The following is a 16,872-nucleotide window of genomic DNA, read 5'->3' on the forward strand; positions in this document are numbered from 1 at the left end:
ATTATCATATTAGTGTGGGGGGGGGGTGATGTAATGCATTTCAAGACATTTGTCCTTCGCGCACCCTCCATCCCTCCGTCGATGATGTCACCGGCTTTGTGTCTGGGAAGTTTTCGGGGTGGAGGTGATGGGGGGGGGGGGGGTTGTTTGGGAGTCATTTTAGTTTGTGGCGCTGTTGCCATCTGGTGGCAGGAGACGGTCCACACAAAGAAGGGGGGAGGCTGGAAGTCGGGGTGTACGTCATGGTGTAGCAGGGAAGGAAATGGGGAAAAAAGAAATGGCCACCCATTGCGTCGGACAATGTTTAGTCGGTAAAAGAACACAGCTTCTTTGTGCGATTTATTTTCCAAATACAAATGCAAGGGGACAAATCAAAAACTTTTTTTGGTAACCGAACCGCATCAGGGATCTCTGGGTGTGATGAGGGTCCTTGAAGGCCATTTCTGATGTCACGAAGCGCTGGGGCCGACTCGAGCAGGGAACCACACTTCAGAGCAGAGATGGGTTGAAAGTGCTTTTATTGCGTTGAAATGGCGGGACGGGATGCAGACGGGATGGGTTAAAATGGATCGGTTGTTGTCATTAGATGTTAATTAGTAATCCATAGAATCAAACATTGTTGTTAATCTCGCGGCTTTCTTCAGGTGACCTCTATTAGCATTTTAGCATAGCATGCTAGCAGTACCTCTGGCCTTCAGAGAGAAACGTCCTCGACTCAGAAGGATTTTTCTCGATATGTTTCCATCTCTCATACATTTATGAAGAAGTTCTTGCCCCATCATCCCATTTCAACAACAAGCATTGTTGCTTGAAGTTCATGAGAAAACTGGAGGTAGATGATTATCGAGGCTGCCAAAGAAGAAAAAAAAGAATGAATGAATGAATGAATGAATGAATTTTATTTAAGGACAGACAGTACAGTGCCATTAAACATTTCAGCATAAAATGCGATATGAGAAGATGGATGTACCAGACAGGCTTAGCAGACTTGATATATTGCACCTGGCTGTCCGTGGGTGGAGTAAATGTACTCCAGTGGGGAATAAAAACAATTAGTAAGTAGCTAAAACAGGTTGAAGACAGGTTAAAACAGGTTAAAACCGGAAAACAAGTTAAAACATGTTAAAACCAGTTAAAACCGCTTGCTTGTGGTTAGGGCCATGATAAGAGGTTCATATCATTCTTTTTTTTTTTTTTTTTTTTTTAAGGCGGAAGCATCAAGGAGGCTGGCGGGGCAGGTCGCTAGACAGTTTGACTCAAAGTTTTAACTCCTAGGGGCAGATTGTTCCAGAGTTTTGGGCCGACGAAAGAGAGCGAGTTCTGACCGAAAGATGTTTTTTTGTTTGGAATGGAGCAGTTTCCCTGGGTGCCACTTCTTAGGTTGTTGTGGGATTTGTCGAAGAATTTGTCTAGGGGGCCGGGGGCTGCACCGCTTAGTATTTTGTGGACTAGGGTGAGGTTTGCTAATTCGAAGATGTGTGGGAGGGCAAGAAGATTATGTTTTTCGAGGATTCTACAGTGGTGATGTGTGAGATTTTTTTTATCTAAAATTTTTAGTGCTCTTTTGTGCACAGCTGTAATTTTGAAAATCGCATTACTAGTGGCGAAACCCCAGGTAGTGCTGCAGTATGTTATTCGGGAGATGATGAGGGCGTTATAGAATGTTTTGGCGGCCTCTAGGGAGAGAGTCTCTTATCTGTTTGAAGGTGTATACTGTCCTTTTCAGTTTGTGGGAGAGGGCGTTGGCTTGTTTTTCGAAGTTTAGGTGGTTGTCAATGATAATGCCTAGGTATTTTGTTTCGGTGACGTTTTGGATTGGCTCATTATTAACCGTAAGAGTGAGATTGTGGTTGGGTGGAAGTGCTCTGATTGAGAAAAAGACCGCCATTGTTTTTTTGACGTTGAGCGCTAAATGGTTGGTTTAGGAATATACCGGCTGGAGTTGTTCAAATACGGATTGTGAACGATTACGGCCAACGGGATGGTAGTTGTGCAGTGGAGTTCAAGCCAGTGTTAATTCTGTTCCCCATTGGCAGCAGGTGAACTTTAAGAGCCTCTTTGTCCTCTTCTTAACACGTAAGGGGAACAGCAGTGTCCCAATGATGTGGGTTTGCGGTCATTCGCAACCAGGGCTATATTTCATCGCAGGCTGCGTCGCTCTTATTGGTTCTCGTGACTAAGCTGTAGATGGTATCAACTGGGGTTTTGTTCATAGGGACAGCAACCGACTCCTGGTCCATTTGGATCACGCTGTAGACGGTCTCGCGGGGCGCTCCGTTGGGCCCCAACCTCCTGAGGACATTCTACAGATGTGTCAAAATGTTACTTTTACAGCGGATACTAGAAATGTGTCACAAACAGAGTGAAATGAGACAAATCAGGAAGGAAGGAAGGGAGTGGACACCTACATTGGGTTCTTTAGAAGGGTCAGTCTTGTCCTTGATAAATTTCACTGCAGGTTTGGGATTAAAACATATTAGCATTTTAACCTTTGTCCCATGACCAAGAGACACCTCTTGTAGGTATTTACAAGTGTCCATAAACAAAACAGCGACATCCTCCACTATGCTGATGACACCCTGCTCTATGTCTCCTCTGAACCCGATTCCACTGTTCCGCTTTCCTTTTTGAGAACGCTTACAGTTAGTGCTAGGCTAGCTCCTCGTTATGAGTGGTATCCCATGATGCACCTCTCTGATTCTTACCCACTCTCACTATCCTGTCTGCGCTCATGTCCCCTTATCTTCTGAGTCCCTGGGCTCCCATTTGGCTCATTTCCTGTGGGCGTGTCTTGATCCACTACGACGTCACCAGGCATCCACCAGTTGTAATTCCTCTATGAATATTAAATAATATACTCTTGCTCTGTATCTCTGTCCTCTCTCTCGCTCTCTTTCTGCCCCAACTGGTCGAGGCAGAAGGCCACCCACTTTGAGCTAGGTTATGTCTGAGGTTTCTGCAAAAGCAGATGTTTCTACACCAAGTGCTTGTTCCTTGGGGAACGTTGGGTTTCTGTAGATCATCTGAAAGAGTTTGGTTCAGAGCTGCTCTACATGAGACACAAATAAAATCTGACTTGGCCTGAGTTCTCCTCTAATGTTTTCAGCAACAGCAACAACAAAACTGAAGTTCTCTTTGTGGGTATCGTCAACATTGATGACTCCTCAATCCTTCTCTCCAGTCAGGATAAGATTCTAGGTCTCTAGATAGTCTACATTGTCCAACACCCGGTCCACCTATTCCTGCTTACTCCAGATGTTGCAGCAATTCTCCTCCGTACTCCCAACATATTCCCCGGTAGAATGCCCCTCCTCCAGACCTCTGCAGCTGGGATCACAACACGGACCTCCAAAGGGAACCATGGAGTCCAGGGTCCCCTTCAAGGTATCACGCCGGCCCCCTTCCGTACCCATCCCCCTTCTTCCTTTCTACTATCTTGAGTCTTTATACACCTTGTCGTTCCCTCTGCCCGCCTTAAAGATAGCCTTCGGTGGCTCTAGAGCTCCTTCCCCTGACATGCCATCGGGCATGCTGACCCTCTGCTACCAATCTTTCTACCTGGAGGACGACGACCTTGGGCTTAGAAAGGCACAGAAAATTTCAATGTATAATTATTGATGTTGTTTAGAGTACTTATGCAGTATTTGGTTTGATAAACAAGCGGCCATTGTGTTCTGTCAGTGGTGTAACTCACCTCGTCTCCAGACCCATGAGTGACGTTTGAAGATGAAGACAGGGAGAAGGACGAGGAGGACGAGGACGAGGAAGAGGATGAGAACGAGGAGGATGAGGAACTTTTTATCTTGGTGTGCTTATAAGAAGAAAGAAAAGGAAAATGTGATTTCCCTGTTGTGCCCGCGGTCCCGAGCTACACGCCGGCTCTAACCTTGGCGGCAGAGGACCTCCAGCTCTTTCTCCTCCTTGATCGAGCTGGCCTGGTTGCTATGGTTACAGGAGATGGTGGAGTTGAGCAGGGACATTTGGAGGGAATGGTTGTGGGCTCCCAGGCTGTTGAGCTCCCCTGCCTCCCAGGCGCCCTGGCAGGAGGCGGTGGCATTGATTTGCGCGGTCTCTGTGCTACAGATGACGGTGATGCAGGAGGTGGCGGAGCAGGGGGACGGCAAGGCTCTCAGCACAGGCCGGGTCACAGGTTCTGTGGGAGGAGACGCGGTGAGGAGACGCGGTGACAACCGTCTCCGGGATACAACAGAGTACTTACAAACACCCACCTCTGACTTCAACATGGTAGATCGCCACTGTTTTGTCGTTCTTCCCGGACACCACCGCTGTATAAATCCCGCTATTGGACTTCTGCACGTTCATCAGCCCTATGGAGTACTTCTCAGTTCCTCGAGTTACTTTCTCATATTGTAAGACTTCCTCTCCCCCACTTCGGATTTTAATGAGGTTCAACTTGTGGTTGAATTTCCAAATGAAGTCGTCTCCTTGCTCCAAAGGTACATCCTCTCGGATAACAAGAGGCAAAGTCTGTCCAACCAGCACAAAGAGGGTCTCGGCTGCAGGCCAGGTTTACAGGGGAGGGAAAATGGGGATAAATGAGCAAGTTGGTTGGTTAGTTTTTAGGTTAGCAGCATGGAGTAGGAGCTGTTTGACAAGTCCAAAGTGTGATGTTGTGGAGGATGTGGTTGTGAGTGCACCTATTATTGACCAAACACACAAACACACACACACACACACACACACACACACACGCACACTTCCTTCACACAGGTGAATGTGCGCACCACTCGCTTTTTTGTTCCTCATTTAAAATTTCGAAGTTCAATTCTTTAAAAAAAATCTAATCAAATAAAGACACACACATGCAGAAACTTATTTGTTCCCCGTTTAAACATTCAAAGTCACAAAAAGTTACGCCCATCTTTCGCTGTTCTTTTAAAAATGGCACATTTGGTTTTCGGTGCAACAAGATATTTCATTATATTTCTTATTCTTCCTCCTTTCCATTATTGTCTATTACTGTTATGTTTTTACTTGAAACTCTGGCACAACAATTTCCTTCAGGATTAATAAAGTTGTTCTCATCTCTCATCATAAAAAAAAAAATGTATCCGATGCAAGTGAGCTGGGTTTCACGCAGATCAAGGAAAAAAACGGGTAATGCAGTGGCAAACACTCAAGTTTGTTTTTTCTTCCTTTTTTTTTTAATCGATCCGATTTACCTTTCAGTGCGTCTGCCGAGAGCAGAAACGCAACGAGGAGAAACGGCATCGTGCACTTTTGGGTTTTTGCAAAACCTGCAGACTGTTGATTGCAACTGGGGGGAAGGAAAAGCGTGTTACTGCTGCAGCTGCAGCAGACATAAGAATAACTCTATAGAGGGAAAGAGAGACATTTCAAAGAGATACGGAGAGCGAGAGAGAGAGAGAGAGAGAGAGAAAGAGGGGAGGAAAAAAAAACAGAAGAAATCAAATTAAGTTAAAAATGTTTATTGTCTGGTTAAAGAGCAAACGCTGCTGAACAAGCCAGAAATGCGTTAGTCCGCCTTATCTTTTACAAGTGTCAACTTCTGATTTACAGCGCGCACATTCTGAGTTAGTCTTCTTTTCTACAATTAAAAAAGCACTATATATATATACATATATACATATATGTATATATATATGTACCCTAAGAGTAACGACTCATAATACTTTCCTAAAACTCATATTCGCCGTCTACCACAAAGGAAGCATTTGACAAGAGACTCTCCTCGCCTCTAAAGTCTTCTGCCACCTCCCGCTCCTGATCTTGGCATGTTTACTCAGTCGATTTCCCCGCGACGGCTAAGAGCGGCTACATACGGTAAAGGGGTCCGGCGTGGCGTACCTGTGTTACGGCGGATCACGGTCATGGAGAAGTGTACGGGTATCAGCGTCTGTACCACAGCGAGACTCACGTCCCCCGCTTAAATGACAGTGACGTGCGTGCTGCTCGAGAAGTTCCTTTTTTTATACGCCGAGACGAAAAACATCAGGTATTTTTAGAGCCCCGGAAGCCTTCCTCCTCATATGAGGGCGTGTGAGGGTTTCACACATTGCTGATTCGCACACTGAGAGGGGGGTCCCGGGCCCGTCCACGCTCCTCTGCCCTCTCCCTGTAGCTCTGCTCCAGGCGAATCTTCTCCGGGTCGGACACCTCGGGGACGTTTCCACAGCCGTTGCCCTGGTAGCCCTGCGGCGCGCTGGGGGGCTTGAAGACCGGCGTGGTCTTGGTTTTGGCCACTTTGTCAAAGAAGGCAAAGTCCGCCACGTACTTGCCCGATGGAGACAGGGAGACCACGGGGGGGAACTCGTAGCCCCACAGGATCTCGTCTGGCAGGTAGGAGGTGCGCACCTGGCAGGTGGCGGAGGTGGGCTCCACCGTAGCGCTCATGATGACCAGCAGCTCAAAGTCGGCCAGCTCCGGGTCCGTCCAGCCGCCGCCTGGTGGAGGGGAAACCTTCAGATGCGGTTCTGGAGGGCCAGCGCCCCTTTGCCCGGCGCGGACGGCCACACTCACCCTTGGCCGCCCAGGCTCTCAGGGGGCTGCTGTCATCGATGACGTGGTAGAAGGTGAGCGGCAGGATGAGGAAGGGGCTGTCGCTGGACGTGTCCACCTGGAAGGCCACGTTCCTCTGGTCCAGACGGATCGTCTCACCCTCCTTGGTCAGGGAGGTCTGAAGCAGCTTCCCGGTGACCTTCGGGAACACGGACGTCTCAGTTTAGCTGCGGACGGACCGTTGCCGTGGCATCCGGCGGAAAGCTCACAACTGACCTGGCAGCCCAGCAGGAGGCTCTTGCGCATGTTGGCCACCCTGATCATCAGACAGGGCCGGCCCTCCTGGGTGGACACCACTGCGTGCTGGCTGAACTTCACCGTCTCACCTCGCTTCTTTGGCCGGGCCACCTGAGCAGGGAGAGTTGAGAGACGTTCGGTGATGCAAGGGCGGAACGGTCTTTTCATCCCATTTATTCGGTATCTAGAAGGCCGGCTTCTCATGAACATCCGAAGGTTCAGGAACAACGCTACCGAACAGATAAATGCGTGAGCGGGAGCAGGTTTCCCACAAAAGCACAAAGGAAATAAATGCCAGCTCTGCTCTCGTCGGATGCTCCGATACCTTGGCCAGGAAGGTACCGGTGATGAAGATCTCCATTAGCATGGTGATGACCAGCTGGACGATGAGGAGGACGATTGCGGCCGGGCACTCCTCGGTGATGCAGCGGAAGCCGTACCCGATGGTGGTCTGGGACTCCAGGGAGAAGAGGAAGGCCCCTGTCAGGGTTTGCATCTGCAGTACGCAGGGCGTGTGGTTGGACGGGGGCGACCCCTGACGGGAAAAACCAAAAAAAAAAGAAGAAGAAGAAGTAAAGTCCAGAAAATAGGGTACAATCTAAAATCATGGTTTCTTTAAAAGGAGTCATGTCTAAATCTGTATGTGACTTCATGATGACATCCTCATGGATGGTCAGGTGGAGGAAGTTACATTATACATGTCAGTCTGAGTTTGTTTGGGGAATTTTTCTGGTGGGGGGTTTCTGACCTTCTTGTCATGCTTGGCCTACAGCCCTCACCTAGGAGATCGCCGTGCACCAGCGCCACGAGGTACCACAGCACCCCAAACAGGAACCAGGTCCCCGCAAACGTGGCCGTGAACAGGAAGAACTTGTAGCGCCACTGCATGTCCACGAACGTTGTCCACAGGTCACGCATGTACAGGGCGCCGCGCCCGTTGACGTGCTCGATTCGGACATTGCTGCGTCCATCTTTGCTCAGGACTCTCCTCCTCTTGCGCAGCGAGCCGGCCGCACTGGCGGCGCCGCTCCCGAGCAGCGGCTTCAGAACGTCGGTCTGCGTCTGTGAATGGCAGACCTTCTGCGGTGAGGAGCTGCGGGAGGACGGTGGGGTGGCGGAGGTCATCTGGGGAGGAAATCGACAAAACAGGATAAAATCGCCCCTGTATAAATAAATTATTTATTTAAAAATAAATAAAAAGCATAAACAAAGGATAGGTCTTGTGTGAGGAGTTAGGTTTAGTTACAGTTTCTGAAGAACAAATTAGACAGCGTTTATCAACACATCCTGAAAGTGAGAATAGATTTGACTTTTTGCAGTTTCAGTTTCAGTTTTCTTCCCTCTTCTTTCAGTTTCATAGTTTCAGTCATTTTACGAACAAGATCACAGTTACAAATACTAATCGATGTGATCCAATGTTAGGGCAGCAAATTTATGAATAAACGTTGTTTGGGAGTCATTTTAGTTTGTGGCGCTGTTGCTATCTGGTGGCAGGAGACGGTCCACACAAAGAAGGGGGGAGGCTGGAAGTCGGGGTGTACGTCATGGTGTAGCAGGGAAGGAAATGGGGAAAAAAGAAATGGCCACCCATTGCGTCGGACAATGTTTAGTCGGTAAAAGAACACAGCTTCTTTGTACGATTTATTTTCCAAATACAAATGCAAGGGGACAAATCAAAAACTTTTTTGGTAACCGAACCGCATCAGGGATCTCTGGGTGTGATGAGGGTCCTTGAAGGCCATTTCTGATGTCACGAAGCGCTGGGGCCGACTCGAGCAGGGAACCACACTTCAGAGCAGAGATGGGTTGAAAGTGCTTTTATTGCGTTGAAATGGCGGGACGGGATGCAGACGGGATGGGTTAAAATGGATCGGTTGTTGTCATTAGATGTTAATTAGTAATCCATAGAATCAAACATTGTTGTTAATCTCGCGGCTTTCTTCAGGTGACCTCTATTAGCATTTTAGCATAGCATGCTAGCAGTACCTCTGGCCTTCAGAGAGAAACGTCCTCGACTCAGAAGGATTTTTCTCGATATGTTTCCATCTCTCATACATTTATGAAGAAGTTCTTGCCCCATCATCCCATTTCAACAACAAGCATTGTTGCTTGAAGTTCATGAGAAAACTGGAGGTAGATGATTATCGAGGCTGCCAAAGAAGAAAAAAAAGGAATATACCGGCTGGAGTTGTTCAAATACGGATTGTGAACGATTACGGCCAACGGGATGGTAGTTGTGCAGTGGAGTTCAAGCCAGTGGTAATTCTGTTCCCCATTGGCAGCAGGTGAACTTTAAGAGCCTCTTTGTCCTCTTCTTAACACGTAAGGGGAACAGCAGTGTCCCAATGATGTGGGTTTGCGGTCATTCGCAACCAGGGCTATATTTCATCGCAGGCTGCGTCGCTCTTATTGGTTCTCGTGACTAAGCTGTAGATGGTATCAACTGGGGTTTTGTTCATAGGGACAGCAACCGACTCCTGGTCCATTTGGATCACGCTGTAGACGATCTCGCGGGGCGCTCCGTCGGGCTCCAACCGCCTGAGGACATTCTACAGATGTGTCAAAATGTTACTTTTACAGCGGATACTAGAAATGTGTCACAAACAGAGTGAAATGAGACAAATCAGGAAGGAAGGAAGGGAGTGGACACCTACATTGGGTTCTTTAGAAGGGTCAGTCTTGTCCTTGATCAATTTCACTGCAGGTTTGGGATTAAAACATATTAGCATTTTAACCTTAAGTGTCCATAAACAAAACAGCGACATCCTCCACTATGCTGATGACACCCTGCTCTATGTCTCCTCTGAACCCGATTCCACTGTTCCGCTTTCCTTTTTGAGAACGTTTACAGTTAGTGCTAGGCTAGCTCCTCGTTATGAGTGGTATCCCATGATGCACCTCTCTGATTCTTACCCACTCTCACTATCCTGTCTGCGCTCATGTCCCCTTATCTTCTGAGTCCCTGGGCTCCCATTTGGCTCATTTCCTGTGGGCGTGTCTTGATCCACTACAACGTCACCAGGCATCCACCAGTTGTAATTCTTCTATGAATATTAAATAATATACTCTTGCTCTGTATCTCTGTCCTCTCTCTCGCTCTCTTTCTGCCCCAACTGGTCGAGGCAGAAGGCCACCCACTTTGAGCTAGGTTATGTCTGAGGTTTCTGCAAAAGCAGATGTTTCTACACCAAGTGCTTGTTCCTTGGGGAACGTTGGGTTTCTGTAGATCATCTGAAAGAGTTTGGTTCAGAGCTGCTCTACATGAGACACAAATAAAATCTGACTTGGCCTGAGTTCTCCTCTAATGTTTTCAGCAACAGCAACAACAAAACTGAAGTTCTCTTTGTGGGTATCATCAACATTGACTCCTCAATCCTTCTCTCCAGTCAGGATAAGATTCTAGGTCTCTAGATAGTCTACATTGTCCAACACCTGGTCCACCTATTCCTGCCTCCTCCAGATGTTGCAGCAATTCTCCTCCGTACTCCCAACATATTCCCCGGTAGAATCCCCCTCCTCCAGACCTCTGCAGCTGGGATCACAACACGGACCTCCAAAGGGAACCATGGAGTCCAGGGTCCCCTTCAAGGTATCACGCCGGCCCCCTTCCGTACCCATCCCCCTTCTTCCTTTCTACTATCTTGAGTCTTTATACACCTTGTCGTTCCCTCTGCCCGCCTTAAAGATAGCCTTCGGTGGCTCTGGAGCTCCTTCCCCTGACATGCCATCGGGCATGCTGACCCTCTGCTACCAATCTTTCTACCTGGAGGACGACGACCTTGGGCTTAGAAAGGCACAGAAAATTTCAATGTATAATTATTGATGTGTCACGATGTGCTGGGGCGGACTCGAGCAGGGAACCACACTTCGGGACAGAGATGGGTGGAAAGCGCTTCTATTCGGTTGAAGTTGCAGAACTGGATGCGAACGGGACGGGTTGCAGACTGGACTGGACGGGTTGCAGACTAGACGGGACGAGTTGCAGACGGGACGGGACGAGTTGCAGACGGGACGGGACGAGTTGCAGACGGGACGGGACGAGTTGCAGACGGGACGGGACGAGTTGCAGACGGGACGGGACGAGTTGCAGACGGGACGGCAGAGGCTGGGCCTCAACAGTACGGGTTGCGGGAGGGAACAGAGGTCACGCCGGCCAACTGGGCCCGGCCGTGACTCGGGAAGGGAACAGAGGTCACGCCGGCCGTCTGGGCCTGGCCGTGACTCGGGAAGGGAACAGAGGTCACGCCGGCCGTCTGGGCCCGGCCGTGACTCGGGAAGGGAAAGGAAGTCACACCTGGGGTCCGGTCATAGCAGGGGTGAGGTCCGGGTTGGCAAGGGTGGGGTCCGGGTCGTGGCAGGGTCCCACAGTAGTCCATGAAGACCACAATCCCCCGGCGCCAGGCAGAGAGTGCCGCTGCCCTTTATAGGGATCTCGTTTAGCGGCATCTGCTGCAGCTGGCGCAGATTACAACGGGGATCAGCTGTGAACCCTGACATGATGTTGTTTAGAGTACTTATGCAGTATTTGGTTTGATAAACAAGCGGCCATTGTGTTCTGTCAGTGGTGTAACTCACCTCGTCTCCAGACCCATAAGTGACATTTGAAGATGAAGACACGGAGAAGGACGAGGAGGAGGAGGAGGAGGAGGAGGAGGAGGAAGAGGATGAGAACGAGGAGGATGAGGAACTTTTCATCTTGGTGTGCTTATAAGAAGAAAGAAAAGGAAAATGTGATTTCCCTGTTGTGCCCGCGGTCCCGAGCTACACACCGGCTCTAACCTTGGCGGCAGAGGACCTCCAGCTCTTTCTCCTCCTTGATCGAGCTGACCGGGTTGCTATGGTTACAGGAGATGGTGGAGTTGAGCAGGGACATTTGGAGGGAATGGTCGTGGGCTCCCAGGCTGTTGAGCTCCCCTGCCTCCCAGGCGCCCTGGCAGGAGGCAGTGGCATTGATTTGCGCGGTCTCTGTGCTACAGATGACGGTGATGCAGGAGGTGGCGGAGCAGGGGGACGGCAAGGCTCTCAGCACAGGCCGGGTCGCAGGTTCTGTGGGAGGAGACGCGGTGAGGAGACGCGGTGACAACCGTCTCCGGGATACAACAGAGTACTTACAAACACCCACCATTGACTTCAACATGGTAGGTCACCACTGTTCTGTCGTTGTCCCCAGACACCACCGCTGTATAAATCCCGCTATCGGACTTCTGCACGTTCATCAGCCCTATGGAGTACTTCTCAGTTCCTCGAGTTACTTTCTCCTTTTGTAAGACTACACCTCCCCCACTTCGGATTTTAAAGAGGTTCACCTTGTGGTTGAATTTCCAAATGAAGTCGTCTTCTTTCTCCAAAGGTACATCCTCTCGGATAACAAGAGGCAAAGTCTGTCCAACCAGCACAAAGAGGGTCTCGGCTGCAGGCCAGGTTTACAGGGGAGGGAAAATGGGGATAAATGAGCAAGTTGGTTGGTTAGTTTTTAGGTTAGCAGTAGGAGCTGTTTGACAAGTCCAAAGTGTGATGTTGTGGAGGATGTGGTTGTGAGTGCACCTATTATTGACCAAACACACAAACACACACACACACAAACACACACACACACACACGCACACTTCCTTCACACAGGTGAATGTGCGCACCACTAGCTTTTTTGTTCCTCATTTAAAATTTCGAAGTTCAATTCTTTAAAAAAAATCTAATCAAATAAAGACACACACATGCACAAACTTATTTGTTCCCCGTTTAAACATTCAAAGTCACAAAAAGTTACGCCCATCTTTTGCTGTTCTTTTAAAAATGACACATTTGGTTTTCGGTGCAACAAGATATATAAAAAAAAAAAAAAATGTATCCGATGCAAGTGAGCTGGGTTTCACGCAGATCAAGGAAAAAAACGGGTAATGCAGTGGCAACCACTCAAGTTTGTTTTTTCTTCCTTTTTTTTTTAATCGATCCGATTTACCTTTCAGTGCGTCTGCCGAGAGCAGAAACGCAACGAGGAGAAACTGCATCATGCACTTTTGGGTTTTTGCAAAACCTGCAGACTGTTGATTGCAACTGGGGGGAAGGAAAAGCGTGTTACTGCTGCAGCTGCAGCAGACATAAGAATAACTCTATAGAGGGAAAGAGAGACATTTCAAAGAGATACGGAGAGCGAGAGAGAGAGGAGAGAGAGAGAGAGAGAGAGAGAGAGAGAGAGAGAGAGAGAGAGAGAGAGAGGGGAGGAAAAAAAAACAGAAGAAATCAAATTAAGTTAAAAATGTTTATTGTCTGGTTAAAGAGCAAACGCTGCTGAACAAGCCAGAAATGCGTTAGTCCGCCTTATCTTTTACAAGTGTCAACTTCTGATTTACAGCGCGCACATTCTGAGTTAGTCTTCTTTTCTACAATTAAAAAAGCACTATATATATATACATATATACATATATGTATATATATATGTACCCTAAGAGTAACGACTCATAATACTTTCCTAAAACTCATATTCGCCGTCTACCACAAAGGAAGCATTTGACAAGAGACTCTCCTCGCCTCTAAAGTCTTCTGCCACCTCCCGCTCCTGATCTTGGCATGTTTACTCAGTCGATTTCCCCGCGACGGCTAAGAGCGGCTACATACGGTAAAGGGGTCCGGCGTGGCGTACCTGTGTTACGGCGGATCACGGTCATGGAGAAGTGTACGGGTATCAGCGTCTGTACCACAGCGAGACTCGCGTCCCCCGCTTAAATGACAGCGACGTGCGTGCTGCTCGAGAAGTTCCTTTTTTATACGCTGAGACGAAAAACGTCAGGTTTCTTTAGAGCCCCGGAAGCCTTCCCCCTCATATGAGGGCGTGTGAGGGTTTCACACATTGCTGATTCGCACACTGAGAGGGGGGTCCCGGGCCCGTCCACGCTCCTCTGCCCTCTCCCTGTAGCTCTGCTCCAGGCGAATCTTCTCCGGGTCGGACACCTCGGGGACGTTCCCACAGCCGTTGCCCTGGTAGCCCTGCGGCGCGCTGGGGGGCTTGAAGACCGGCGTGGTCTTGGTTTTGGCCACTTTGTCAAAGAAGGCAAAGTCCGCCACGTACTTGCCCGATGGAGACAGGGAGACCACGGGGGGGAACTCGTAGCCCCACAGGATCTCGTCTGGCAGGTAGGAGGTGCGCACCTGGCAGGTGGCGGAGGTGGGCTCCACCGTAGCGCTCATGATGACCAGCAGCTCAAAGTCGGCCAGCTCCGGGTCCGTCCAGCCGCCGCCTGGTGGAGGGGAAACCTTCAGATGCGGTTCTGGAGGGCCAGCGCCCCTTTGCCCGGCGCGGACGGCCACACTCACCCTTGGCCGCCCAGGCTCTCAGGGGGCTGCTGTCATCGATGACGTGGTAGAAGGTGAGCGGCAGGATGAGGAAGGGGCTGTCGCTGGACGTGTCCACCTGGAAGGCCACGTTCCTCTGGTCCAGACGGATCGTCTCACCCTCCTTGGTCAGGGAGGTCTGAAGCAGCTTCCCGGTGACCTTCGGGAACACGGACGTCTCAGTTTAGCTGCGGACGGACCGTTGCCGTGGCATCCGGCGGAAAGCTCACAACTAACTCCTCACCTGGCAACCAAGCAGGAGGCTCTTGCGCATATTGGCCACCCTGATCATCAGACAGGGCCGGCCCTCCTGGGTGGACACCACTGCGTGCTGGCTGAACTTCACCGTCTCACCTCGCTTCTTTGGCCGGGCCACCTGAGCAGGGAGAGTTGAGAGACGTTCGGTGATGCAAGGGCGGAACGGTCTTTTCATCCCATTTATTCGGTATCTAGAAGGCCGGCTTCTCATGAACATCCGAAGGTTCAGGAACAACGCTACCGAACAGATAAATGCGGGAGCGGGAGCGGGTTTCCCACAAAAGCACAAAGGAAATAATGCCAGCTCTGCTCTCGTCGGATGCTCCGATACCTTGGCCAGGAAGGTACCGGTGATGAAGATCTCCATTAGCATGGTGATGACCAGCTGGACGATGAGGAGGACGATTGCGGCCGGGCACTCCTCGGTGATGCAGCGGAAGCCGTACCCGATGGTGGTCTGGGACTCCAGGGAGAAGAGGAAGGCCCCTGTCAGGGTTTGCATCTGCAGTACGCAGGGCGTGTGGTTGGACGGGGGCTGAAACTCTGCGAGGGCAATTCAAATAACTGGGTTATTATGTGATGCTATTACTATGGGATGTTTTGGGATGAGAGGAAGCAAGGTGCGGGGTGGAGCGAGGAGAGCGCAGAGACGGAGAAGATGAAGTGGAGCCACTGTTGCTTAATTGATATAATTTTAAAGATAAGGTTTGCGAACCAGCAAATCGCCATCGTTGGCCACATCCCCTCGGACATTACAGTATTTTATTAAAAGTAAAAGAAAAATGTTTCTATGTAAACATCTCATGTTACAACGTGGACACCTTGTGGCCTTTATATGGACACATGTATTTATTTGTTTATTTTTGGTCGGTAGTAAACACAGAGGAGGGATACAGAATATATTGGGAGACGGATGCTGGAATTGGAGCTGCCAGGCAAGAGGTCTCAAGGAAGACCAAAGTGAAGATTTATGGACGTGGTGAGAGAGGATGTGAAGGCAGTTGGTGTGAGAGAGGAGGATTCAGAGATTAGGGTTAGATGGAGAAAGTTGATTCGCTGTGGCGACCCCTGACGGGAAAAACCAAAAAAAAAAGAAGAAGAAGAAGTAAAGTCCAGAAAATAGGGTACAATCTAAAATCATGGTTTCTTTAAAAGGAGTCATGTCTAAATCTGTATGTGACTTCATGATGACATCCTCATGGCTGGTCAGGTGGAGGAAGTTACATTATACACGTCAGTCTGAGTTTGTTTGGGGAATTTTTCTGGTGGGGGGTTTCTGACCTTCTTGTCATGCTTGGCCTACAGCCCTCACCTAGGAGATCGCCGTGCACCAGCGCCACGAGGTACCACAGCACCCCAAACAGGAACCAGGTCCCCGCAAACGTGGCCGTGAACAGGAAGAACTTGTAGCGCCACTGCATGTCCACGAACGTTGTCCACAGGTCACGCATGTACAGGGCGCCGCGCCCGTTGACGTGCTCGATTCGGACATTGCTGCGTCCATCTTTGCTCAGGACTCTCCTCCTCTTGCGCAGCGAGCCGGCCGCACTGGCGGCGCCGCTCCCAAGCAGCGGCTTCAGAACATCGGTCTGCGTCTGTGAATGGCAGACCTTCTGCGGTGAGGAGCTGCGGGAGGACGGTGGGGTGGCGGAGGTCATCTGGGGAGGAAATCGACAAAACAGGATAAAATTGCCGAAATCTCCTGATTTCTCCTTCTGATTTGCAAGTTCGTCTCGAGGATGGAGTGTACGTTAAAACTTGTGACAATGACAAACATAAGCACATTGTGCAACATTCTCATGAAAACAAAAGTTTGCAAACGGGGATCAAGCAGGCCTGATGACAGCAACAGAGAGCAACAGAAAGATACAGAAAAAATTGCACATAAAACCAAGCTCGCACAGCCTTGGGATTGGAGCCGTCGTTTTTCTGTTTGTGTTTTTTTTCTGTGCTCCGAGCTCTTCCCATACAGGGGTCTCCCGGGCTCGCAGAGGAACACCGGCATTTTGGCCCAAATCAGTCCAGCATTAGTAGTCCAGCGTTAGCCTGGTGCGGCAGCTAACAGGCTAACAAGCCTGTTAGCCTGTTAGCTAACATAACAGAGCAGCTATCACCTGTGCAGTCAGATACTGCATCCACATGATAGTGACGCGGATTAACCCGCTGTTGCTAAAGTAGTTTTCTTTGACAAAATAAAAGCTAAAAATAAATAAAAAGCATAAACAAAGGATAGGTCTTGTGTGAGGAGTTAGGTTTAGTTACAGTTTCTGAAGAACAAATTAGACAGACTGAAACCTATCAACACAACCTGATAGTGAGAATAGATTTGACTTTTTGCAGTTCCAGTTTTATGGGTTCCTCTTCCCTCTTTCAGCTTCATAGTTTCAGTCATTTTACGAACAAGATCACAGTTACAAATACTATGTTAGGGCAGCAAATTTATGAATATGGGAGAACGGGAATAGGCCGCGAGGGAGAGAACCCCTCCGACAGAACATCGACACGAAAAGA

At 49.3% G+C, this 16,872-nt stretch overlaps 4 protein-coding genes and 1 long non-coding RNA gene across 11 annotated transcripts in view; all 5 read right to left on the reverse strand.

Annotated features, from left to right (window-relative positions):
* Positions 1-371: 371 nt before the first annotated feature.
* LOC147230237 (uncharacterized) lies at positions 372-5,981 on the reverse strand. Of its 4 annotated transcripts, XR_015106679.1 has the most exons (8): positions 5,830-5,941; positions 5,184-5,334; positions 4,230-4,517; positions 3,887-4,153; positions 3,695-3,811; positions 2,409-2,452; positions 971-2,303; positions 372-849 (listed from the first exon to the last, which is right to left on the reverse strand). XR_015106679.1 is itself a non-coding variant. In XM_086153513.1 (7 exons), the coding sequence occupies exons 2-7, from the start codon at positions 5,230-5,232 to the stop codon at positions 2,133-2,135; spliced, it is 936 nt and encodes a 311-aa protein (XP_086009639.1). In that variant the 5' UTR covers positions 5,233-5,278; positions 5,830-5,981; the 3' UTR covers positions 372-2,132. The 4 variants fall into 4 exon arrangements, 3 of the variants coding, with proteins under 3 accessions (XP_086009639.1, XP_086009638.1, XP_086009640.1); XM_086153513.1 differs by having other exon boundaries at positions 372-2,303; positions 5,184-5,278; positions 5,830-5,981; XM_086153512.1 differs by having other exon boundaries at positions 372-2,303.
* Positions 5,435-7,917, reverse strand: LOC147230238 (ATP-sensitive inward rectifier potassium channel 10-like). The gene is made up of 5 exons (XM_086153515.1): positions 7,557-7,917; positions 7,103-7,314; positions 6,757-6,888; positions 6,502-6,679; positions 5,435-6,425 (listed from the first exon to the last, which is right to left on the reverse strand). The coding sequence occupies exons 1-5, from the start codon at positions 7,900-7,902 to the stop codon at positions 6,031-6,033; spliced, it is 1,263 nt and encodes a 420-aa protein (XP_086009641.1). The 5' UTR covers positions 7,903-7,917; the 3' UTR covers positions 5,435-6,030.
* Positions 7,918-8,579: 662 nt separating this feature from the next.
* Positions 8,580-12,896, reverse strand: LOC147230239 (uncharacterized). The gene is made up of 6 exons (XM_086153511.1): positions 12,734-12,896; positions 11,900-12,187; positions 11,557-11,823; positions 11,353-11,481; positions 9,432-9,475; positions 8,580-9,326 (listed from the first exon to the last, which is right to left on the reverse strand). Exons 1-6 carry the CDS (start codon positions 12,783-12,785, stop codon positions 9,156-9,158), a joined length of 951 nt encoding a protein of 316 aa, XP_086009637.1. The 5' UTR covers positions 12,786-12,896; the 3' UTR covers positions 8,580-9,155.
* A 123-nt stretch (positions 12,897-13,019) lies between these two features.
* The window catches only part of LOC147230240 (ATP-sensitive inward rectifier potassium channel 10-like), an 11,248-nt gene continuing 7,395 nt past the window's right edge, over positions 13,020-16,872 (reverse strand). For 3 of the 4 annotated variants that reach the window (XM_086153508.1, XM_086153507.1, XM_086153509.1), the window contains exons 2-6: positions 15,674-16,019; positions 14,693-14,904; positions 14,348-14,479; positions 14,086-14,263; positions 13,020-14,009 (exon numbers count right to left, since the gene is read on the reverse strand). In XM_086153508.1, coding sequence (XP_086009634.1) covers positions 13,615-14,009; positions 14,086-14,263; positions 14,348-14,479; positions 14,693-14,904; positions 15,674-16,019 — 1,263 coding nt within the window. In that variant the 3' untranslated portion in view covers positions 13,020-13,614. The remainder of the gene's footprint in view (positions 14,010-14,085; positions 14,264-14,347; positions 14,480-14,692; positions 14,905-15,673; positions 16,020-16,872) is intronic. The other variant, XM_086153510.1, reaches the window with a different exon arrangement.
* LOC147230241 (uncharacterized) overlaps positions 16,086-16,872 on the reverse strand; it is a 997-nt gene continuing 210 nt past the window's right edge. The window contains exons 1-2 of the long non-coding RNA XR_015106681.1: positions 16,457-16,872; positions 16,086-16,419 (exon numbers count right to left, since the gene is read on the reverse strand). The exon at positions 16,457-16,872 is cut by the window's right edge and continues 210 nt beyond it. This is a non-coding gene — a long non-coding RNA (uncharacterized LOC147230241). The remainder of the gene's footprint in view (positions 16,420-16,456) is intronic.

This window comes from Fistularia commersonii, chromosome 10, assembly GCF_037954325.1.
Source record: "Fistularia commersonii isolate RoL2024-O1a breed Wild chromosome 10, RoL_Fcom_v1.0, whole genome shotgun sequence".
Lineage (NCBI taxonomy): Eukaryota > Metazoa > Chordata > Actinopteri > Syngnathiformes > Fistulariidae > Fistularia > Fistularia commersonii.

Coding starts and splice junctions, on each gene's coding strand:
- LOC147230238 (XM_086153515.1), bottom strand. CDS start 7,902: ATGACCTCCGCCACCCCACCGTCCTCCCGCAGCTCCTCACCGCAGAAG. Junction 6,889..7,102: donor CCGGTACCTTCCTGGCCAAG/GTATCGGAGCAT, acceptor CTCCCTGCTCAG/GTGGCCCGGCCAAAGAAGCG. Junction 6,426..6,501: donor GAGAGCCTGGGCGGCCAAGG/GTGAGTGTGGCC, acceptor CCCCTCCACCAG/GCGGCGGCTGGACGGACCCG.
- LOC147230237 (XM_086153513.1), bottom strand. CDS start 5,232: ATGCCGTTTCTCCTCGTTGCGTTTCTGCTCTCGGCAGACGCACTGAAA. Junction 4,154..4,229: donor CTACCATGTTGAAGTCAGAG/GTGGGTGTTTGT, acceptor CTCCTCCCACAG/AACCTGTGACCCGGCCTGTG. Junction 2,453..3,694: donor CTCATGGGTCTGGAGACGAG/GTGAGTTACACC, acceptor CCAAACCTGCAG/TGAAATTTATCAAGGACAAG.
- LOC147230239 (XM_086153511.1), bottom strand. CDS start 12,785: ATGATGCAGTTTCTCCTCGTTGCGTTTCTGCTCTCGGCAGACGCACTG. Junction 11,824..11,899: donor CTACCATGTTGAAGTCAATG/GTGGGTGTTTGT, acceptor CTCCTCCCACAG/AACCTGCGACCCGGCCTGTG. Junction 9,327..9,431: donor ACCCTTCTAAAGAACCCAAT/GTAGGTGTCCAC, acceptor ACACATCTGTAG/AATGTCCTCAGGCGGTTGGA.